This window comes from Branchiostoma lanceolatum, chromosome 5 (genome assembly GCF_035083965.1).
Source record: "Branchiostoma lanceolatum isolate klBraLanc5 chromosome 5, klBraLanc5.hap2, whole genome shotgun sequence".
NCBI classification, from domain to species: domain Eukaryota; kingdom Metazoa; phylum Chordata; class Leptocardii; order Amphioxiformes; family Branchiostomatidae; genus Branchiostoma; species Branchiostoma lanceolatum.
This window is the reverse complement of record NC_089726.1, coordinates 5,278,815-5,298,130: the sequence shown is the minus strand read 5'-3', so window position 1 is coordinate 5,298,130 and position 19,316 is coordinate 5,278,815. Positions and strand designations below refer to the sequence as shown.

At 43.9% G+C, this 19,316-nt stretch overlaps 2 protein-coding genes across 3 annotated transcripts; one reads left to right on the top strand and one right to left on the bottom strand.

The window, feature by feature from the left end:
- The first annotated feature begins 99 nt into the window (after positions 1 to 99).
- Positions 100 to 6,867, top strand: LOC136434564 (tubulin-specific chaperone cofactor E-like protein). 2 transcript variants are annotated; one of them, XM_066427433.1, is made up of 11 exons: positions 100 to 360; positions 1,558 to 1,766; positions 2,433 to 2,624; positions 2,941 to 3,082; positions 3,347 to 3,437; positions 3,607 to 4,279; positions 4,424 to 4,482; positions 4,884 to 5,020; positions 5,506 to 5,674; positions 6,084 to 6,176; positions 6,520 to 6,867. In XM_066427433.1, the coding sequence occupies exons 2-11, from the start codon at positions 1,563 to 1,565 to the stop codon at positions 6,650 to 6,652; spliced, it is 1,893 nt and encodes a 630-aa protein (XP_066283530.1). In that variant the 5' UTR covers positions 100 to 360; positions 1,558 to 1,562; the 3' UTR covers positions 6,653 to 6,867. The 2 variants fall into 2 exon arrangements, with proteins under 2 accessions (XP_066283530.1, XP_066283531.1); XM_066427434.1 differs by lacking the exon at positions 100 to 360 and adding an exon at positions 1,108 to 1,388.
- A 2,341-nt stretch (positions 6,868 to 9,208) lies between these two features.
- Positions 9,209 to 18,449, bottom strand: LOC136434565 (uncharacterized). Its single transcript, XM_066427435.1, has 12 exons — positions 18,224 to 18,449; positions 16,901 to 16,989; positions 16,538 to 16,636; positions 15,953 to 16,054; positions 15,404 to 15,502; positions 14,784 to 14,816; positions 13,874 to 14,290; positions 13,188 to 13,604; positions 12,712 to 12,779; positions 11,488 to 11,653; positions 10,408 to 10,466; positions 9,209 to 9,989 (listed from the first exon to the last, which is right to left on the bottom strand). The coding sequence occupies exons 2-11, from the start codon at positions 16,959 to 16,961 to the stop codon at positions 10,411 to 10,413; spliced, it is 1,518 nt and encodes a 505-aa protein (XP_066283532.1). The 5' UTR covers positions 16,962 to 16,989; positions 18,224 to 18,449; the 3' UTR covers positions 9,209 to 9,989; positions 10,408 to 10,410.
- Between the last annotated feature and the right edge of the window lie 867 nt (positions 18,450 to 19,316).

Here is a 19,316-nt window from a genome sequence, read left to right as displayed (position 1 = left end):
ATATCGTTCATGCCCCCCATCACATGGATAGGTCCGAGGGGTCACGTGATAGAACACCTGCCATATCATGAAAGAACACCTGTGATCAGCTGACCCGATTGTTTACCGGGTGACGTCAGCGGTGCTATGTTTTGAAATGAGCTCAGTCGCCGCCATAGTGGACTAACGTAACGGGGGAGAGTGAGTCAGATAGCTGTTACTTGACTGACGGTCGTCGTTGTTTTCTTTGCTTCTTCTCACCCACTTAAAGACGGGGGTGGTCAAGTTTGCACCGTTGCTGGGAGAAAATCACAAAACGTTTGCAAACTTTCAAATCTTACAAGTTTGCAACCGAACGTTAACTGACAAGTTATAGAACAGGTATGTCTTGATTCTGTTTTAATATTTGTCTTCAGTTGTTATGATTTTTTGTCCAATGTGCGTACATTTTAGGTGTGAAATACAAAAAACAACAACACTGGTAACGTTGCAGACCGTCAGGTAACGTTGACGTTAACAAGATTAGAAAGGCGTCTCTTTAGAAAAATTGACTTTGTTTATTTTGGACATTCTATATTCCAAAATCAGTTAGCGGTAGTTGGTGAATTAAACTATGCAAAATTCTGAGTTTGCATCCGAAAGATGCATTTTTCAAGGTAAGGAGTACATGTATGTATGTATGACGTAAATCATTAATCTAAAAGTAAGCACAAAATTCGGTCAAAGGGGCTTTACTAAAAAAACAGGTCTTTGCTCATAAGCGGTGAGCTGTTTAGCTGTATACGTAGCATTCACAATTTTTTATCATTCTGTCAAAAAGTGTGTTTTCTGTACCATCAAATGTCTGCTATAAACGTTTATATCATAACACTGGACGGGGAGACCTAATTCAACACAAAGTATGCCGTGGGCTGCTCTAAAATAAGCACATGAGTCATATAGTGACGTCAGTAGTTGGCCTGGAATCTCAGTCTGCGCTTGAAAGATGTAGTAGTCTTAAGAATAAACAAAGCATGGTGATTTATTACAAGAAGATGCGTCTGAATAGTCGTTGGATTTTATAGTAGTCCAATTTGTTTATGAAAATCGTAAGTTACAAATTTGAATATAATTAGCTAGAGGGCTTTCGTAGCCTAGCACCAACAGGTGCTAGTGAGTGTTCGGTGCTTCTCTTTCGTCTAAGACTACTTTTTGACCCGACCTCTGTATATCGTGCGATCTCTGTACGTATCACCGTGACTTGGGATAGTCGTGCAGGTGTTCTGCAAAAATTCAGCTGCCGTGAAAGGGCTGCCTCTAATAGATCCAGTTGTCGGCGACTGGTTCCGTCACGCCCTGCCTGGAAGTTCTACGGCATCAAAATCCTACGACGACCTATAACTATTGTGACCACTCTGCTTGTTTTGCCGGTGATTTTTTTGTACGCGTACACCAGGTTATATTATTACAGGGCCCATCTGGGTGGTGAGGCTGTTGAAACACCTCCTCAAACACCATTTTACGTCTCTTCCGAAAGACAGTGCATTTAAAACTTAGAAGGCTCCTTTTAAAATTCTGTTTTGCTAAATCTACTCTCAGCCAACATGGGCAGCCAGCACCAGAGGAAACCGACTGCCCGGTCCTTCGTGCAGGCTCTGCGGGACAAGTACTGCCTGGACGCCGACGAGGGCTTCGGGGACGGCGGCGGTACGGGCTTTGTGGAGATCATGTTCGTGACGGGACCGAGGACACCTCGCAAGGAGGGCAGGACAGCTGGCAAGGCGGAGCTAGGGCACCTGAAGGCGGCAGTAAGTGATATTTGTATTAAGAAGCCTGTTTTTTTTTTTACAATATTTACAGAACAACGATGATGAAAACGAAGTGCTGAATGAAATATTCAAGAACTCTAGTCATAAAAGTTTAATCTAAAGATAAAAATTGAATTTTAAACGTCGTTTAAAACGTTGTGTTTAAAACCCAAACGGCAGCCGGACGTTAAAACGAGACAATAGCTTGTGGTAAATTGATACATATGTTGTGTCGGTGTTCTGTCTGGCGTGAAAAAAAAGAACAAGCAACACTTTATCTGTCCGCCTGGCGGTTCATTGAGGAAATACAGATTCTCACGTCTCAGTTTCACCGCTTTTTCGGTGAACAACTGACCAACGGTACGCGTACAATTAAACCTAAGCTTGTGTTTTGTAGACGAATAAATAGAACTGTTAATACGGTGTCAGACTACATACATTGCTTTAGTGGTATGTGTGCATATATTATATAAAAAGCTAGTTTACCGATTAGTAAATCCGATGCATTTTTGGACAGTTTTTGACGCCGTCGTCTTCGAATCGAATGCAGGGCTATCAAACTTTTTCGGATAGTGTCCTGGATACGTTAGTCCGTAACGTTTTCAATCTCTTCAGTTCAAATGTTACAAATTCATTTATCAAAACCGTTCGTACGTTTTTCTTCAGGTTCTGGATCACGGTAGGATCACGTACGCCGGGATTCCGCCAGGGGGCCTCGCTGATCTGTGTCCCAACATCACTGACCTGGACGTGTCCAACAACCACCTGGCCAGCTGGCGGGACGTGCTGTCCGTGCTGTCTGGGCTGCCCAAGGTCAAATCCGTCAGCTTCAGCTTTAATCTACTGCAAAACGACAAGGTGAGTGAGTCAAAAAGAGTGGGCGTGTGTGTGTGAGTGTGTGCGTGTGTGCATGTGTCTAGTGTGCGTGTGTGTGTGTGTGCGTGTGAGTGTGTCTGCGTGTGCGTGTGTATGTGTATGTGTGTTTACGTGTGTGTGTGCATGTGTGAGTGAGTGAGCGGTTGAGTGAGTGAGTGATTGAGTGGTTCATTGATTGATTGAACGAGTTACTGGTTGGTTAGTGATAAATTAAGTAAAGCGAACAGCTTTGGATGAATGAAAGGTAAGTTTTCTCCTTTTAATTGTATAACAGTAAGTTCCTCGCCTCGTCTTTTAGAATTTGATTGACACGTGGACGGAGCCGTTCGGACAGCGATTGGAGCACGTCATGCTGAACGGTACCGGGGCAGCCTGGGACGTCATCAAGGCACTGGGGAGACGCCTACCGAGCCTGAAGGAACTGCACCTCTGTAAGAATGGTGAGTGGAGCCATCTGTGCGTTCTCATGCTTCAGTGCGACAATGCCAAATTTGTACTCACGTGGCTATGACGTCAGTGAAGTCCGCCAGTTTGGATGGTTAAACCCCAATATTGCCATATACATGTACATGTATTTATGAATGTGCACCCTGATCAACGTCATATAAATAGTTTGCTGAGGGCCGGTCGCGACTCTTCCAGGTTCAGACAACATGAAAACTTAAGGTAATTTTACCCTAATGAGACTTAACTTGTTTTCATAGGATATGAGATGATAGACTTTGACAGTGCTGTAGACCCCGCCGCGCTCGCGAGGTTGGAGATTCTGACTCTAAATGAGAATCATATCAGAAGGTACTGCAACTTACTGAGCCATCCTTTCTTTATATATTGTCGATTTTTATATCAAGTTGAATTATGGTTTCAGAAAAAAAGTCAGGAAAAGCGCCAAGTTGTGACGGGTATATTTTCTGCCGAAGTTTGTTGATTTCGATATCGATGATTTGCTATTTTCCATGTGCAGCTGGCAAGAAGTCTGGAAACTGCGGTTCCTTCCGTCCCTCCAATCCCTCATTCTGTCGGGAAACCCTCTGGAAGATTTGGTCATCCCCGAAGTGATTGACAGCACGGCAGATGACGTGTGTTCTGATGACACCGCATCGACACGCAAAAACCAGGAACAATCTCACCACGTCTCCGATCCGTCTCAAAAAGTCCCCGCCTCAATGCCCAGCTCTGAAACGGAAAGCCAATCCGAAGACGACGCGGCAGACATCAACGTGAATTACTCAGAAATTCAGGACTTAGTCCGTGACGTCTTGGGAAAGGTGACGAGATCAAGTCTCGAAAACCTCAAGAAATCTGTCGTGGAGGAGTTCAGGTCAAAGTGCACGGTTGAAGACTCACCAACAGAGAGTAAAGATGAAAGCCACCCTGCTGATCAATCAGATGGCAGTAGAAAGCCTTCCGACCAATCACCGAATTCCTGCCATACTTTTGACCAATCAGGTAACGACAGTGAGGCTCTCAGCCAATCAGATGGGTGTCTGTCATCACAGACACGCCCAGCCGACAACGCCGACATGACGCCATTTGCCCAGCTGAAGTCCCTGTTCGTGAGTGACACGTCCATTTGCAGCTGGAGGGACCTGGAGGCGTTACAGAACTTCCCGAAATTGGATACACTCAGAATACAGGTGACTTTTCCTTTATGATACATGTATGTGTGTGTTTTGATTTGACGTGTCTTTTCGTGTTGTTCCTTCTTTTGTATGCTCTGTTTTCTTCTAGTTCTTTCTATTCTGATGTTGTTGAACCGTTAATTTTTGTTGTCCGCTCAGGGAATTCCTCTGCTCCGAGACGCCAGCCAAGAGGAGAGGCGACAGCTTTTCATTGCAAGGTATGTGTCATTTTTCCAATCACTCGCCTGTGATTTAAGCTTGCAATTTCTGTCAAACAAAACAGACAAAACGAGATTGGTCAGCTGGCGGGATGCATGATGGCCAACCAATGACGTCACAAATCGTTATTAAAATAGTTTTCTCATGGAAGCTCATCTGTGGTAGTAATCATATTACAACGCTAGACCTTCTTCCAACACTAAGGTATACACGGACCAAATTTTCAACGACCACTGTCAAATGATCCTGATCGAAGAAGACGACAGTGGTCGTTGAAAAAAGTTTAGCATTGTAATAAAATAGTTTTATTTTTTAAACTTTTGCTATGTATACACATAACCGCTGTGGCCCATCTTTACCCCTCATATAAACCTTCGCCCCCTTCCCACTCTTTCCCCAGTCTGCCCAGCGTCACCAAGTTGAACGGCAGCCGCGTGGCTGACAGCGAGCGGGAGAAAGCCGAGAGGTTCTTCCTGCGCCACTTTGCAGACAAGGACGACCAACCCGCCACCTACCGATTGCTGAAGGAAAAGCATGGTAAGGTCAAGATCACCAGCCTAGTATCCATCCCTATCGTAGCTACTGAGTCTCTGTCGCCTTCTCAGAAAACAGAAAACGAAAGTGACTTGACAAATACAGTAGGGATGGATCTTTTAATGTTGAAATATGCGTTGCCGGTATGGAAGGTAACTAGCGTGGATGCCAGACCGTTTCAAGGGCCTATTACACATGCTAGCTCACCGGCCAACATACTGACCCCAAGAAAATGTAATATTACCTGAACATTAGTCTGGCCGGATGACAAAGGGAAGGTCTAGTCCATCTGAGGGTCTAACTGAGGGGTATGTGGTAAAACTTCCTTGGGGATATGTTGGCCCTGGAGCCGATTGGAGCTGACGTGTGTAGCAAGGTTTGGGGCGAGGAGCTGCCCTGTGTAGGCCCTGGAAACATTCTTGCATCCAGGCTAAAGGTAACATGTTTCTATCGTACGTTCACCGTCAAGTTTCCCACCCTGTTTTCAGGCGAGCTCAGCCCTGCGAGGATGGTGGACATCAGGCGGGGGTTTAACCGCTTTGCGGAGGTGCGGCTCGTGTACGGCGGCAGGACCGTGGAGGAGGCGACGCTTCGCACCAACGAGACCATCGGCAAACTCAAGATCTACTGCGCGCGCCTGGTCAAGCAGTATCCGGGGTGAGTCGCAGTCTTCGTCTGGGATGTTTTAAAAATATACACAAGTTTTGAAACGTTTGATTTCCCGCGATTAGCACTCACCCTTTTCATACTTCCCATGATACTATGCTACATGGTGTCTGTAGGTCTACGGTAGTGTCGTAAAACCATTTTTATAAAATTGTTGACAAACTCAGTTAGAACCGTTAAATCTTGGACTGTATTGTATGTAAAAAATTCCCCTGTATCTAGGACACATAACCGTTGCTTCCTTTGTGATACGTGGTAGAAAATATCGTACTTTGTTTAACACCTCCACCTACTACAAAAAAGACAATAACGCACACCTATGGCGCGCGACCTTGTAGTACGATAGCGTTGTAAAGCCGGTGACGTCACGTACTGACAAACTATAACCTCTCCGTCACAGCTGGATCAAACTGTATCTTGTCGCCAAGAGCAGCTGGGAGGACGGCACTTCCGAGATGCAGGAACTGTTCCTAGACTCCCTCCCCCTGAGCAGGTAATGGTCCGTCCCTCTCAACATTGAATGGTCCCTCCATCTCAAAAGTGAATGCCCCCACCCCACTACGTTTTAGTAATACATTTGTACAGTACTATTTCTCAACAACTGATGCCCCCCACCCCTTTTCGGTATCATGATCAATTGTTCTTTCCTTTTAAAGTTTAAGTATTATATGTCGCAGCGGTATCAAACCTTCCCTCTTAGCAGGAACATAATAGTCCCATTTGTTGTAGCGATATAATCAAGTAAAGTTTAACAATTTCAATCCTGGAGGTACTGCATGATTATGATGGAAACGAGATCACGACTGACGTGCTGCCATTGGTTGTTGTCTCCACAGGTACGACGTGAAGGATGGGGACGAGATCCTGATTGATGTGTCCAAGTCAGCTGGTCGGGACTGCAGACTCAACCCCAGTGGCAGTAGAAAGGTCACCAGCCGATACAACACAGCTTGGTACTGTTATAATTAAGGGTTAATGACCCGCCTATTCCTCGGTGTGTATATGGTGTCATAACGCCTGGTCATGTGCTATAACCACCTCATAAAATGTCACCTTCCTCGTGGCAATACTGACTGGTTCTACTTCACACTACAGCTAGGTGTCGCTGCAGTGTGGAGGATGCGGTCCCAAACGCGACTGCGTTTGATTCAGACATTTCGAGTTATCTTCTCTGCCCGTGGATGATTTTTGGCGACGCCTCAGGGGCGAGCCAAATTTTTACTATATTGTGTGCAGATTGCAAGAATTCTAGGAATTGTACAGGAATGTGAAAGTCCATGGGACGATAACTCAAGAATGCCTGGATGCATTGTCTTAATATTTTGTAGGTGGGTAGGTCTGTGGGAGACCTTGTAATGATTGGATTTTGGGCCCCCTAGCGACTTTCTATGGTACTGCAGGGGAACTTTCACTTTTCAAATCTCGTCTTCTGAACATGCTATAGTCATGATTTTTAAGTGGTGGATAGCTCTTTGTTAGGAAAATATGTCCTGTAGATTTGGACCCCCTAGCGGCTTTTTTTGGAACTGCAGGAGCTGATTTTGACTCAAACTTTGAAAGAGAATAACACAAGAAGGGGATGACAGATCATCATAATTTTTGGTGTGTAGATAGCTTAAGTGATGATTTGCATAATGATATGCCAATTATGCAAATCAATTTCTGATTTGCATAATTAATGAGGACAGTTTATAAATCAGCTGCATTCTATTATAGGACTCTCAAACACATGACATATGCAACTGAGAAAGAGATAAATATCGATAGATATCAATTATGCAAAATGATACTTAATTTGCATAATTAATGACAAAATACTATAAATCCATAGTGGTAAATGATAGGGATTTCATTTTTGCACCATTTGGAAGTTAAGTAAATGTGGCCACTATTAGACACAAATCTTGCATAGAGCGCCTCATTTACATAATTTATGAGGAAATGGTACGATATCTTTTTTTGTGAAAACAATATTTTCATACATTGGACAACTTGTGTTATTTTGGTAGAGAAGGTGATCGACTGATATGATTTATGCCGCTTATGCGAGGTCCTTATTTGCATGTGGGCTAAAAACAAAAACGTTAACAGAGACCATCGTCGCCATGGCAACATCTTTTTATGTTGCCAATCTTGTTACTTTTGTAAATGTAAATGTCAATGTGAAAACTTAGTTTGCTGTAGCGTATTGTACTGTATATATACAATAAATGGCCGATTTGATTTTGCTATGTGTATTGATAATGTATGTGTGCTTACAGCTAAGCTGATTTGAATATTTGTGTGTCTGTTTACATTTACCTGGCATAATGATATAGCATAACATTGAAAGACGCCTTAATAGCTGATTTGATATTTGAGACGTATCTGAAGACTGTGAAAATTGAAGAGAATTTCACATGTTGTATTCAGTGTAAATAGAACATGAAGCGAAAGTGAGCATGGCTGTATGTTGTGTTCGCATTCGATTCACGTGATCATTAAAACATTTTTCTCACTTTATGCTCCGTGAATAATTTCGTCCTCACTATGTACTGTTTCCTAATATCGCTGACATACGTTTTATGGCGGCTAACACTGTTTCTTCTTAACATCTTACCAATCTACCCGGGTGCCATTTGAACATTCTTAAGTAAATAATTTTTATCATTTCCCGTCAACTTCAGATGGAGGATGAAGCATCACGATTTTTAGTCCGCTAGCGGTGGGAAAGCTAAGCACATCGGGTCCTGATAAGTGTCTTGGGCTCTTTAACGTGCAGAGGTTTGACGCTTGAGACTAACGCATGAAGCTCCCTCATACACCGAGCCGCCGGCTTTATGTAACCATCCAAAATAAGGAATGTAATCCCTTACTATAACCCCCAAGAACTGAAAACTAGAGACTTTGTATTTATTATTGTGCTGCTGACAATGTAATATAGGCAATGGCACGTGAACTTTCCTGTCACATGCACTGTCCAAGCAGAGGTTGGTGGGGAAGATCGTGATTGTTTTATCATATGCCCCGTTTTTCGTCCGCTATCGACGAAAAACGGGGCATATGATAAAACGGTCACGATCTTCCCCCACCAACCTCTTCTTGGAGAGTAGTCACATATGCACTTTAATCGTGTGCCGTTGTATTTGATTTATAACATTATAAACCCTGGTCTCTCTTGTGAACACCCTGATACAACCGGCGTCACATTGTCAACGCAACCTTCGGTCCAATTTGTTGATTGCCAAAGGGTCGCGCGATTCTTGAATACTCCAGTAGGTAACCAGCCAAGTGTGTTTTTCGCTTGAAAATTTACCCTGTCGTTTTGGACGGGACACGGTGACCTGCGAACATCGACCGATCTCTAAACATCGCGCTGTGATCGAGAGGACTCCAGCCGTATGGCTGCGGAGAATGTCGACATGTCATTTGGGGCTCACAGAATCTTTGGGCGAGCGATTTCCCTGGTGAAATTCAGACTAGTCCCCAGATTCTACCTACTTCAGAACAAACAACCCGGACAACGATCATTTGCAGTCCTTAAACTGCAGATTTATTGTCACACTCTTGAGTATAAAATGTATAAATTGATTTGCTGAAAGACAGTAATGTTTCATTCTGATGATATTGTCCATTTTCTTAATTGTTTCTGCTTGTCATATCTCTATCTGCTTCTTAATTCAGCGTACACGTAACACCCGCTACTCACAATAATGACTTAATTTCAAATTGATTACTTCTTGTTCAACTTCAAGTCGCAATCGACAATTATCTCTCACAATATCCTTTTTTATGTCCTTGTATGATTTCCTGAACTCACAATTATCGCAATTATTAATTTGCACAATGATTTGTAAAATAGTCAATTGTGTAAAACTGTGAGTAAAAAATTGTCACATTTGAATTTTCTACTTTTCACTCACCAAGAAATTGGTAATCCTACACTGCCATCCTTCTCATAGAGATAGTTGATAGGAAGTGAACATATAGTTTTAGAGATCGAAAGGCTGATCTGTTCCTAAACGAAACGAATATCAATTTTCAAGCAGACTAACAGAATTATCAAATGAAATCGTGTCAATAGTACCAATGTTGGGAGAACATCGATTGCAGACTTTATCTTATTCACTCACTCCAGTGCTCTTTTGAACCATTAGATTTTTAAGTGCATTGAAAAAAGAAGATTTGAAGTATTATTCTGCAATTTTGTGTTATGACTTTTTTGTCTCTGAAGCAAACACACACAAGGCACACCAAGTTGACGTTCGTTTGACATGGTCCTCATCTTACAGTGGCTCTGCGGATGGGAAGTAGCTCCTGACGACTCCTGAAATGTGTAGTGAAATAAGAAAGTCAGGTGAGCTAGATGAATGGAAGTAATTAGGATTAGTATTGAATTATTTGCATAAGAAATATATATATTATAATCAAGTAGTTGATGTAGCTCCCCTGCTGGAACTTGTGATCTATATGATTATCATAATTGATTTTTGGCAGGCAGGTTTGGTACATGAGATAATGATTTATATTTACCAGATCCAAAGCAATATTAGCACATGCCCTTGATCCGATATATGATATAACGCCGCATAATGGTGCATGTTGGACACAGCTAGTAATCTTTTTCATAAGATAGCAGTTTCGATATTTTGCACCAGAAACAATCATCTCGCGGATGTTTACTTGATATCAAGATTGCAGAGAACTTCGCACCCCTAATTCGATATCTCTGATAGCCCGCTTACCTGTTAGGTCTGGAGATCGTCCACCGCGCTCTCCATGTCTCCGTCCGGTATCTCCGGTTCTGCGAAAGAAATCAGATTTTACTTCCCGTACTTTTGGCGACAGTAATCAAAAAGTGCAAATTTATTGTCTTGTAGACGACTATTATACACATCACATATATCTCCTGGTAGCTTAATCTATTCTGAACAACAACAATGATCCTTTAATAATTTCACGAGGTTGGAAAGTCACTTCTAAACAAAGTTCTTTGTACACAACCAAATAGTCGCTACCGAGCGGACATGTCGATGACCGTCTGTCACTTTCCTCGTGGCAATACTGACTGGTTCTACTTCACACTGCAGCTAGGTGTCGCTGCTGAATTTTGAAGAATGCGGTCACACACATGACTGAGTTTGCATCGCCCCCAATAACGGTTCGTGACTGATCCATAAAACCTTACTCCAGCGAGGGGCTTACAAACTCAGTCACGTTTGGGACCGATTTTTTTTTTACATTATAGCAGTGACACCTAGCTGCAGTGCGAAGTAGAACTAGTTAGTATTGCACCCAAGAAGGTGACAGGCGGTCACAGAAACGTCGGCTACACTAACACGTCGGCAGAACGTAATGTGCTGTCGGTAATTAGCCTGCTATTTAAACCTGTTACAGCTGCCGAGTCTCTTTCCTTCTCTTTGGTCAACGTTGCATCAGAGTAACAGCCGTTGCATAAGATGTCTTTGGACACACTGACTGAATGAACCTATATACGAGATATTAACCTTAAAAACGCGAACATGACCTTAAACGCTTAAGTTCTGCCGACGTGCTGACTACTCTCTGGTTATGTACAAATAACTCGAACAACAGCGATGTCTGTGAATAGGCTTCAGCAGCAGATCTAGAGCTTTAAGCCCTAGCCTGATGAAGACAGTTAAGGAGGCGCCCAAACGTTGACAGTTAAGAATCACTGACATATTGCATTGTGTGTTTAAATCACACCATTCTCAAACGACGATGATGACTAGCAAGTAATTAGTTACAAGGAGTAAATCCAATTGTAATACATGTATTTGCTGGATAAAGAGTTGATTATCTACCAGATTCCTCGCTCGTGGCATCTGGCATCTCGGGGCAAGACCACAGTCCGTCCTGGCCCTTGGTGGGTTGTTGCTTTCCATCCTGCCCACAGTCCACCTTGTAGCACACCTCTTCATTCAGGTCACAGATGCAGTTGTCCTCATCAGATACCCAACTGTCCCCTTCCTATGTATATACATAAATCAATGAAAAGTTGGTGAAAGGTTTATCCTGGAAGCTAATTGCAAGTACATGTAATGATGAACATGACGTGCAGACAGTGGAGAACGGTATTTAACATGTGACTACTCTAGTCTAAACATTGACTCTGAGTTCTAACTTATTAAGTTCGACCTCTTTTTCAGTGGAAGAGACAGTGGAAGACTAAATACTACACTTTTTCTGTTAAGTTTGAGTTTTGGGATGTTAAGGGGAGAATAGTTTTCTGTTCGTCTGTAAACGTGGAGAAATTAGAGTGGATTTTAATGACCTTTAAACAGCTCGTTTCTTTCGTGATCGTAGAAGAGCAATTTGAAAAAAAAAGTTATTTACCTCTGATCTATTTTTAGTTACAGCCATACATACTCTTCTGTCATGCCCTACGCGTGTGTATATCAACTTATCAAGCAACCTTCAGCCAATCAGAAACTCCCCCGCCAGTTGTTGGAGGGGCAGTGATCAACCAACCAAGTCGCCGCATACGGCCAGGAGGCAACGTGATTGGCTGGTAACTTTGCCATGGACAACAGGTCGGGGAGTATCTAATTCTTTGAGTGTGGACACTTTGGTTGTTTGGCCATGGTTGCTAGCCTCTACCAGGCTCCACAGGTCGCTGGAAATATCGTCGAAATTGGCCAAATAGACGGATAACATGCCAGAGAAGTGAGTCCGCTATAGAAGTTACAGTTTGCGACCTCTATGGATGGCAAATGTGGATGGCAAATGGTCCCTACCTCCGTAGCCGACTCCCGTAGCATACTATTCACTCTATTTGGCCAATTTCTACTATTTTCACAGCCATCCGCGGGGCCTGATGGAGGCTAATGGTTGCTTGGTATTGTGTATTTAGTATGAGTTGTCTAATATTCCAACAAACTGATCGTTTTTTCTCAAAACAGTACAAGTATCAACCGCGTCATTTAACACTTAGTTGCAAAGGATTTTGATACTATGCCCTTACCCAATACGTTAGAAGTCATACCTAATAGAAGTGAAGACGATACTGATATTATTCTGAGGCTAACCTTATGTTCTCCACAGCCCTGAACATCAATGCCGCGTACGTCCGATGTCCTCTTTCTGTACCCGCTGCCTGTAACAACAACACACCCTAGGTATAAGTAGACTTCCACGACCCCATACATTCGCCAAATGATGATGGCTTGTATCATAAAGGGTTCTCATTGATTATGCAAATAAGGTCCTCATATGCATGTATTATGTCAGTTCATGATCTTGTCTACCCAAATAACACAAGTTGGTCAAAGTATGGAAGTCCTGTCTCAGCAAAGAAGGCTATTCTATTATTTTCTTATCTGTTATGCAAATGAGGCCCTGATTTGCATAGTTTATGTTTGGTGATGTTCACCAACTAACTTCCAAATGCCACAGAACTCAAGATTCATATATTAAGCTTTGAAATATTTATTGTGATTTGTAGCCATGAAATAAAGTTGCAGGGCATGAAGGAGCAATTAACACGTGGAGATTGTCGTCATACCTTCATAGACTTCGACTTCGCACAGTGTCAGAAAACGGCCGTTGCCAGGCAGTCGGATCCCCACATACCGTCCTCTCATCCCGTTGCAGTTGACGACATCCTTGTCCTTGCCGGCCGGGATGGTGTGGTGGCCGCCGCAGCGTGGGTTGCTCGCCACGTTGGGAGAGTTCCCGATGTGGATGGTGAAGGGACTGAGTCGCTCACTACAACAGTCCCTGCGATTGGTGATGACGACCCATTGCACTCGCCTTTGGGAACCTAGGTCCACGTACCAGTAGGGATTGGTCTGCGCCTGGGTGTGGGTGCAGCAGTGCTGATTGTAGTTGGAGTCCCGGCACCCGTCCACCGCTCGGACGGGAAACCCACTCCAGCCGACACTCGACTGAACTGCAGGTCGTCCAAGAGCTCGGTTTGGAGCTGTGAGAAAACAAAAGAAAACAGTATTGTTTTTATTTTCATTTTTCGCTGGTGTCGCTGCTGCAGTGTGAATGATGCCGTCCCAAATCCTTCTCATTAGCAGTGACAGATCATGTATTGCAAGAAACAACTGTGTAATATACTGGAAGTCATAGACACACAGGACAGGAGATAGACTCACTGGATTGAGGAGGCTGCATGGATCATAAACTCTAGTCGCACACGATAAATTAACCAACCAGTTGAAACTATTCACGGGTGAATCTTACCTGCATACACCTCCACTTCACACAGGGTCAGGATCCGCTGGTTCCCCGGCAGTCTGATCCCGACGTACCTGCCCCTCCTCCCGTTACAGCTGACGGTCAGCTCGCTCTGGCCGAGCGGGAAGCGGTGATGGCCCCCACAACGCGCGTTTCTGGTCACATCCCTACTTTGCCCAACATGGACGTCCAGCGGAGTGATCCTGTCGGTGCAGCAGTCCAGTCTGTTGAGAATAGCGACGTGGTCGACTGTAACCGTCTTTCCCAAGTCGACGTACCACCACGGGTTGTTTTCGGTCTGTGTGTGAGTGCAGGAGTTGTGTGCCCAGTGAGTACGTCTTCCTCCGTCTACAGCTCGGCCCGGAGTACCGCCCCCGTGCACGCTTGACTGGTATGCAGCTCTTCCAGCTGCAACGTTTGGGTCTGAAATAACGTAATTAGTGAAGAAAAAAACGTGACTCAAGTCGCTCCTGGTGAGTTATGAATTGCTCAGGTCATTGAAAATCACTGTTGTCGCAAATCTGAAAATTTGTTACTCGCTATGCCATAATTTTTCGGTACGTGTCAGAAATTTTGTGCACCCCGTTGTGCAAGTTGGTCATGATTCAAAGCGAGACGATAGTGCGGTCGTCACACCGCTGACGCAGGCGGACATTCCAAGACACTTCGCGGCCCCGTGTGTAAACAGACGCCGGCTGAGTCGACTCGAAAACGCTTGTGTAAACTTAGCCATAGCACAATGGTTCCACAACACAATGATAATGTTATGCATATCGATACTATGGTCGAGGCAAGAACTATTTAATACAAGTTACTGGCCTTCGCCTTTGACATGTTACCAACAATGCCTGTCGCTACACATGCGTACTTAGAATCGTGAACCTCCCTGTTGTACCATCACGACATTTCTACTCACCCAGTCGGGGAGAGGTCCTTTTCTCCGACAGTTCTGCGCGGAAACAAGAACCATCAGTTTAGTTTACGGTGCACGATATAGGACTTCTTTGACGGTAATGACGCAACATCTTTACTCAAGTCAATCTGCTACATCCAAAGTATTCAGTTATAAAAGACAAAATACAACACGACACATACTATCAGGAATAAAAAGAATTGTCTCTTCCATCAACTTTTACAAAATCTGCCACCATTACTTTTAGGCACGATCTTTCATCCTCCGGATCACTCCCGGGACCGCCGCCTGTATACTTCAAGCAACGGCCCTGTTGTGTCGGCCTGCGACCGGTACCCGTCCTCCTCGCTGCCATAGCGCTACCGGCCAGCCGTCATCAGCCAATCACGTTGCCTTTTGATCGCATGCGGTAATGTGATTGGCTGATAACTTTCCCTCCAATAGCAAGAGGGGGAGTGTCTGGTTGGCGGACGACTGGTCAGCACAAACTTTGCAAGACGGATCGCAGGCCGATGCGCCAGGGTCGATACTTGATATATACAGGCGGCGGGACGTCGACCGGTACTAGTATGCGAAGATGTAGCCTATCAACTAACAATAATTAGAGGAAGAAATGCTGATACCTTCAAGCTCTCTCAACAGAATCTTCGCTTCCTGAAGCTCGGATAGTGGTTCATCCATCGGCAGTTCATTGGCCTTGTGGTCTTCTGGAGACATGGGCTCTGGGTCGGTCAAAAATAGCTTTCCATTATAAGATGCAGAGAATGGTGTCATTTGCATAAGTAATAATGAAATGCTATAAGCAAGGAAGTGACCTAGGCAAAGGAGGATCTAATTTGCATAACTGCTGTGAACTTGCTTTAATACGTTTGTGGAAATTTTATATATGTTAATTATGCACAAGCGGGCGTCATTCTAGTTCTGTTCAAGAATCTTTTTTTCTTGGCTTGGCTTCGCTGACGAAGATTCATTCCATAATTATATCTATCAGCTTAACAACTGCACTATTTAAAATGTCAATACAATATTGTTTAATGTAGAAACATTTCTACAAGCTATTCGTTATTCCACAACGATTTACGCAATGAAACCATCGTTACCTTTTATCATAATACCGAAGTTATTGTTTGTTTTAAGTTACTTTTGAAGCATGGAATAACGAACACAGATACCTAGCGGTGCAGACGTCTCCATCTCTGTAGGGTCAGACATGACGTCATCATCGCTGTTGGTGACGTCACTGCCGTCGGTCATGACTTCTTCTTTAACCAACTCTGTCGAAAAGTCCTCAGGTTATAAAATATACTGTAGGACACACACAACAGACTACTTTATAGCCTCCGTGAAAAAGTCGGTATTGTTTTCGGTGTGCATATTTGTTTGCGTTGGTGTGTGATTGTAGTCATTTGAGTGACAGGATTTGAGGGGGTAGATGGTGTAACCGGAGACTGGCAGGATGGGAAGGTTAACCGAAAGGTCAAACTTTTGGTAGTGACAGGAGGTTTCAGATAGTCTAGGTCATAGGGTCAAAGGAAGAGGCTACTAATTAAGGGGGCGATATTGCTTTTGGTCTGCTGTCTTTTGCAGTAATGTATAATCCATATGCTATTCACGTTCACCGTAGAGTGACAGGAAGTGATAAATACACACCTGTAATGTTAATCAAAATCTTATTTACATAACTGATGAACTACAAGTGAACAAGACCTACGAGAAACTTAAAAATATCTCACGGAGGCGATAAAGTTGGTACGTACCTGCAAGTTCTCTCAGGAGAAGCTCCTTTTCCTGAAGTTTTGAAACGGATTCATCTCCCTCTAGTTCGTTGGCCTGTAGGTCCATTTCAGACAAGGCTTCTGCAAGAAAATCAGGCGACATTATATAATCCCCTTCTCAAACAAGGAAAATATCAAAGGAATGCGACTTTGAAACAAAATGATTGATATGACATTAACTCGGTCTAAGACTTACCCGTGTTCTCCCAGCACTTTCTTTTATATCATGGTAAGATATATCATTCATGGTAAGGTACATCGTAAGATACAAACTTTGCACATCAGGATGTCATTTACATAACGACATCTCTTTCGTATGACGGCGGGTAGCGGTGGAGCGGGTACCTGAATGGATTCTCCCAGCCATGAGTGCCAGAGCCAGGACGAGCGCAAAGCGACGAGACATATTTCGTCCTTTCCGGCGTCCACTAATGCTATATTAAGGAAAAGAAAGAAACAAAATTAGAAATATCTACCTGCAACCTCTACGACAATCAACTGTGAGTGATCATCAAGAGTGAAACGCAAGAATGAAAATGTCCGTATCAAGTGTACCACAGGGTTCCGTCGTAGGACCACTCTAGGGCCCTTAGGCGCCAGACGCTCCACTTTTATGAGGCAAGTAGCCATGGAGTACCTGCCTGCGATCACTGTGCTAGCCGGCTCCCACATCATCTGCTCAAAGGCTACTTGTTTTATTACTTCCTTAGAGCGGACCGCCTCAAATCTCAGTCACTAACAAGCTCATAAAAGGCTCAAGATTATTTCAAGTAAACTTCATAGATCTATAAATTTTGTACGCAGCTTCAAGTGGACGTCATAAATTTGGTGTATAAAGCTTTAATCGAATGTCATATTTGGCGTAGATCGGCAAATGTGGACGTCATAGACGAGGTGTTAAGAGTTGATGATATTTAGCACGCTTGGCAAAGAATGAGTGTTTAGGCTTTTTGACTTGAGGTGGTCATTTCCATTTTTTCGATACTTTGTTTTACCATTTATACGATTCTGTGATGAATTTGTAAAGCACTTGACCGAGGTCGTCGGGCTGCTTAGCCTACTAAACCTCCCCTGGTAAATGTAGTGGTCGGATTTTTTCTATGATAGAAAAGCACAAAAGGCGACATCCTACAATCTTTGCCCTAATGCTAAGAATGCATTTTTGAAGGGCCATTTCACATTCACAGGAACGGAATTATGTCCCATTTTGGTTCCGTATTCGTAACTTTTTCCCACATGTGTTCTTATGATTAATATGGCCAAATTTCATTGATCAAACCTGACAATTTTCTGGCAACTAGCGATCGAGCGCGTGAAAAAAGCGTCGGATGTTAGGGCAACACCCGCTAATGTTCTCTGTTCGTAATCCCTGTAATTTTACACAAGAGACAAAAGCACGTCGACTATCACTGCACGAAATGGCCTCGTATCCCGGCGTATACGTACAGGGATTCCTCCGGAAATATTCCATATCCCGGTGCGGATTTAGCGTTTCCGTTATAATTAACGGAAACGCTAAATCCGCACCGGGATATGGAATATTTCCGGAGGAATCCCTGTACGTATACGCCGGGATACGAGGCCATTTCGTGCAGTGTATATGAAAAAAAATATACCTCAGATTGCGCCCGATCGTCCCATCCTCAGTAAAACCTAGGATAACCTCACCTTGGTCAGTCGATATGATCACAGTCAGGTTCGCTTCCTGGGGTTTCTTGCTAGCTTGGTCGTCTCCCTGAAAATGCCTACAGTGTGAAAGTTACCCCGGCCTTATATTGCCGTCGATCGGTGGGTTTGTCGCGACCGTGTGGGTCGTAAAAGTGCGCGCCGTGATCAGGAACATCCTGTCACCGTGTGCTCAAGGAGTGGGCGTGTTTGCGAGTCATTCAAATCTACCACATAAATTCAAGGTGTGGAAAAACAACTTGACCATTTTAGGGTCCAACGTTTGCGTGACAAGAGCATCAACAGACTGGCGAAGCCAATATTTTCATCCGTTGTTCTTTGAACGAAAGGAAAAAGACAAAGACTTTCAAGTAAGCGGTATCATATACACAGACTTTTGTTTGTCACAGGAAACACCCCTCCACACAAATTCATAAAATGTGAATTACGGATAAGGGGACAGGTGACCTTTTGATTTTTTTGCAGACATTGGCAGCTAAAGCACCCCCCCCCCCCTCACTGGCCCATGGTCTTGCCACTGTAGGATCTGCTTGAAGATTGACAGCTAAATCGAAGAAAACGTCGCGCCCCTTATAACGCGTGAGTCAGAGCCTAGGGTCGTCTAAGGGTCGTCTAAGGACAAGGGGGGGGGGGGGCGATAAAAGCTTTACGTGGTAGTGCACGGCAAAAAAAATGATGGTCCTGGTTTGATTTAACTTGTTTTGTATAACTTGCTACGAAATTACATTTTGGTACTTACGTGGATGGTGTTTTTTGGTGCTGATAATATGGGAGGAAGGAGGAAAGGAAGAGGGAGAGGGCGAGGGAGGGTGGTATCTATCCGAGATTAGGAGCGTCTCGGCCAGTCCCGGTAACTCTAAGCAGCCTAGGGCCGGCAAAGCTTCGCGGTTGGCAGCCTCCCAGTAGTTGAGCTCCTGGCATGGGTCCAAATTGTTGGTAACTGGGAGATCTCGGTTCAAATCATGGGACAGGACATCTCGGTTGGGGCTGCATCCGTTTTCGCGGTAAGCTATTCGCCGCGAACTTAAAACCACCGCCAAATAAGTTCTGCCTTACTACTCCCTCGTCTACTAAT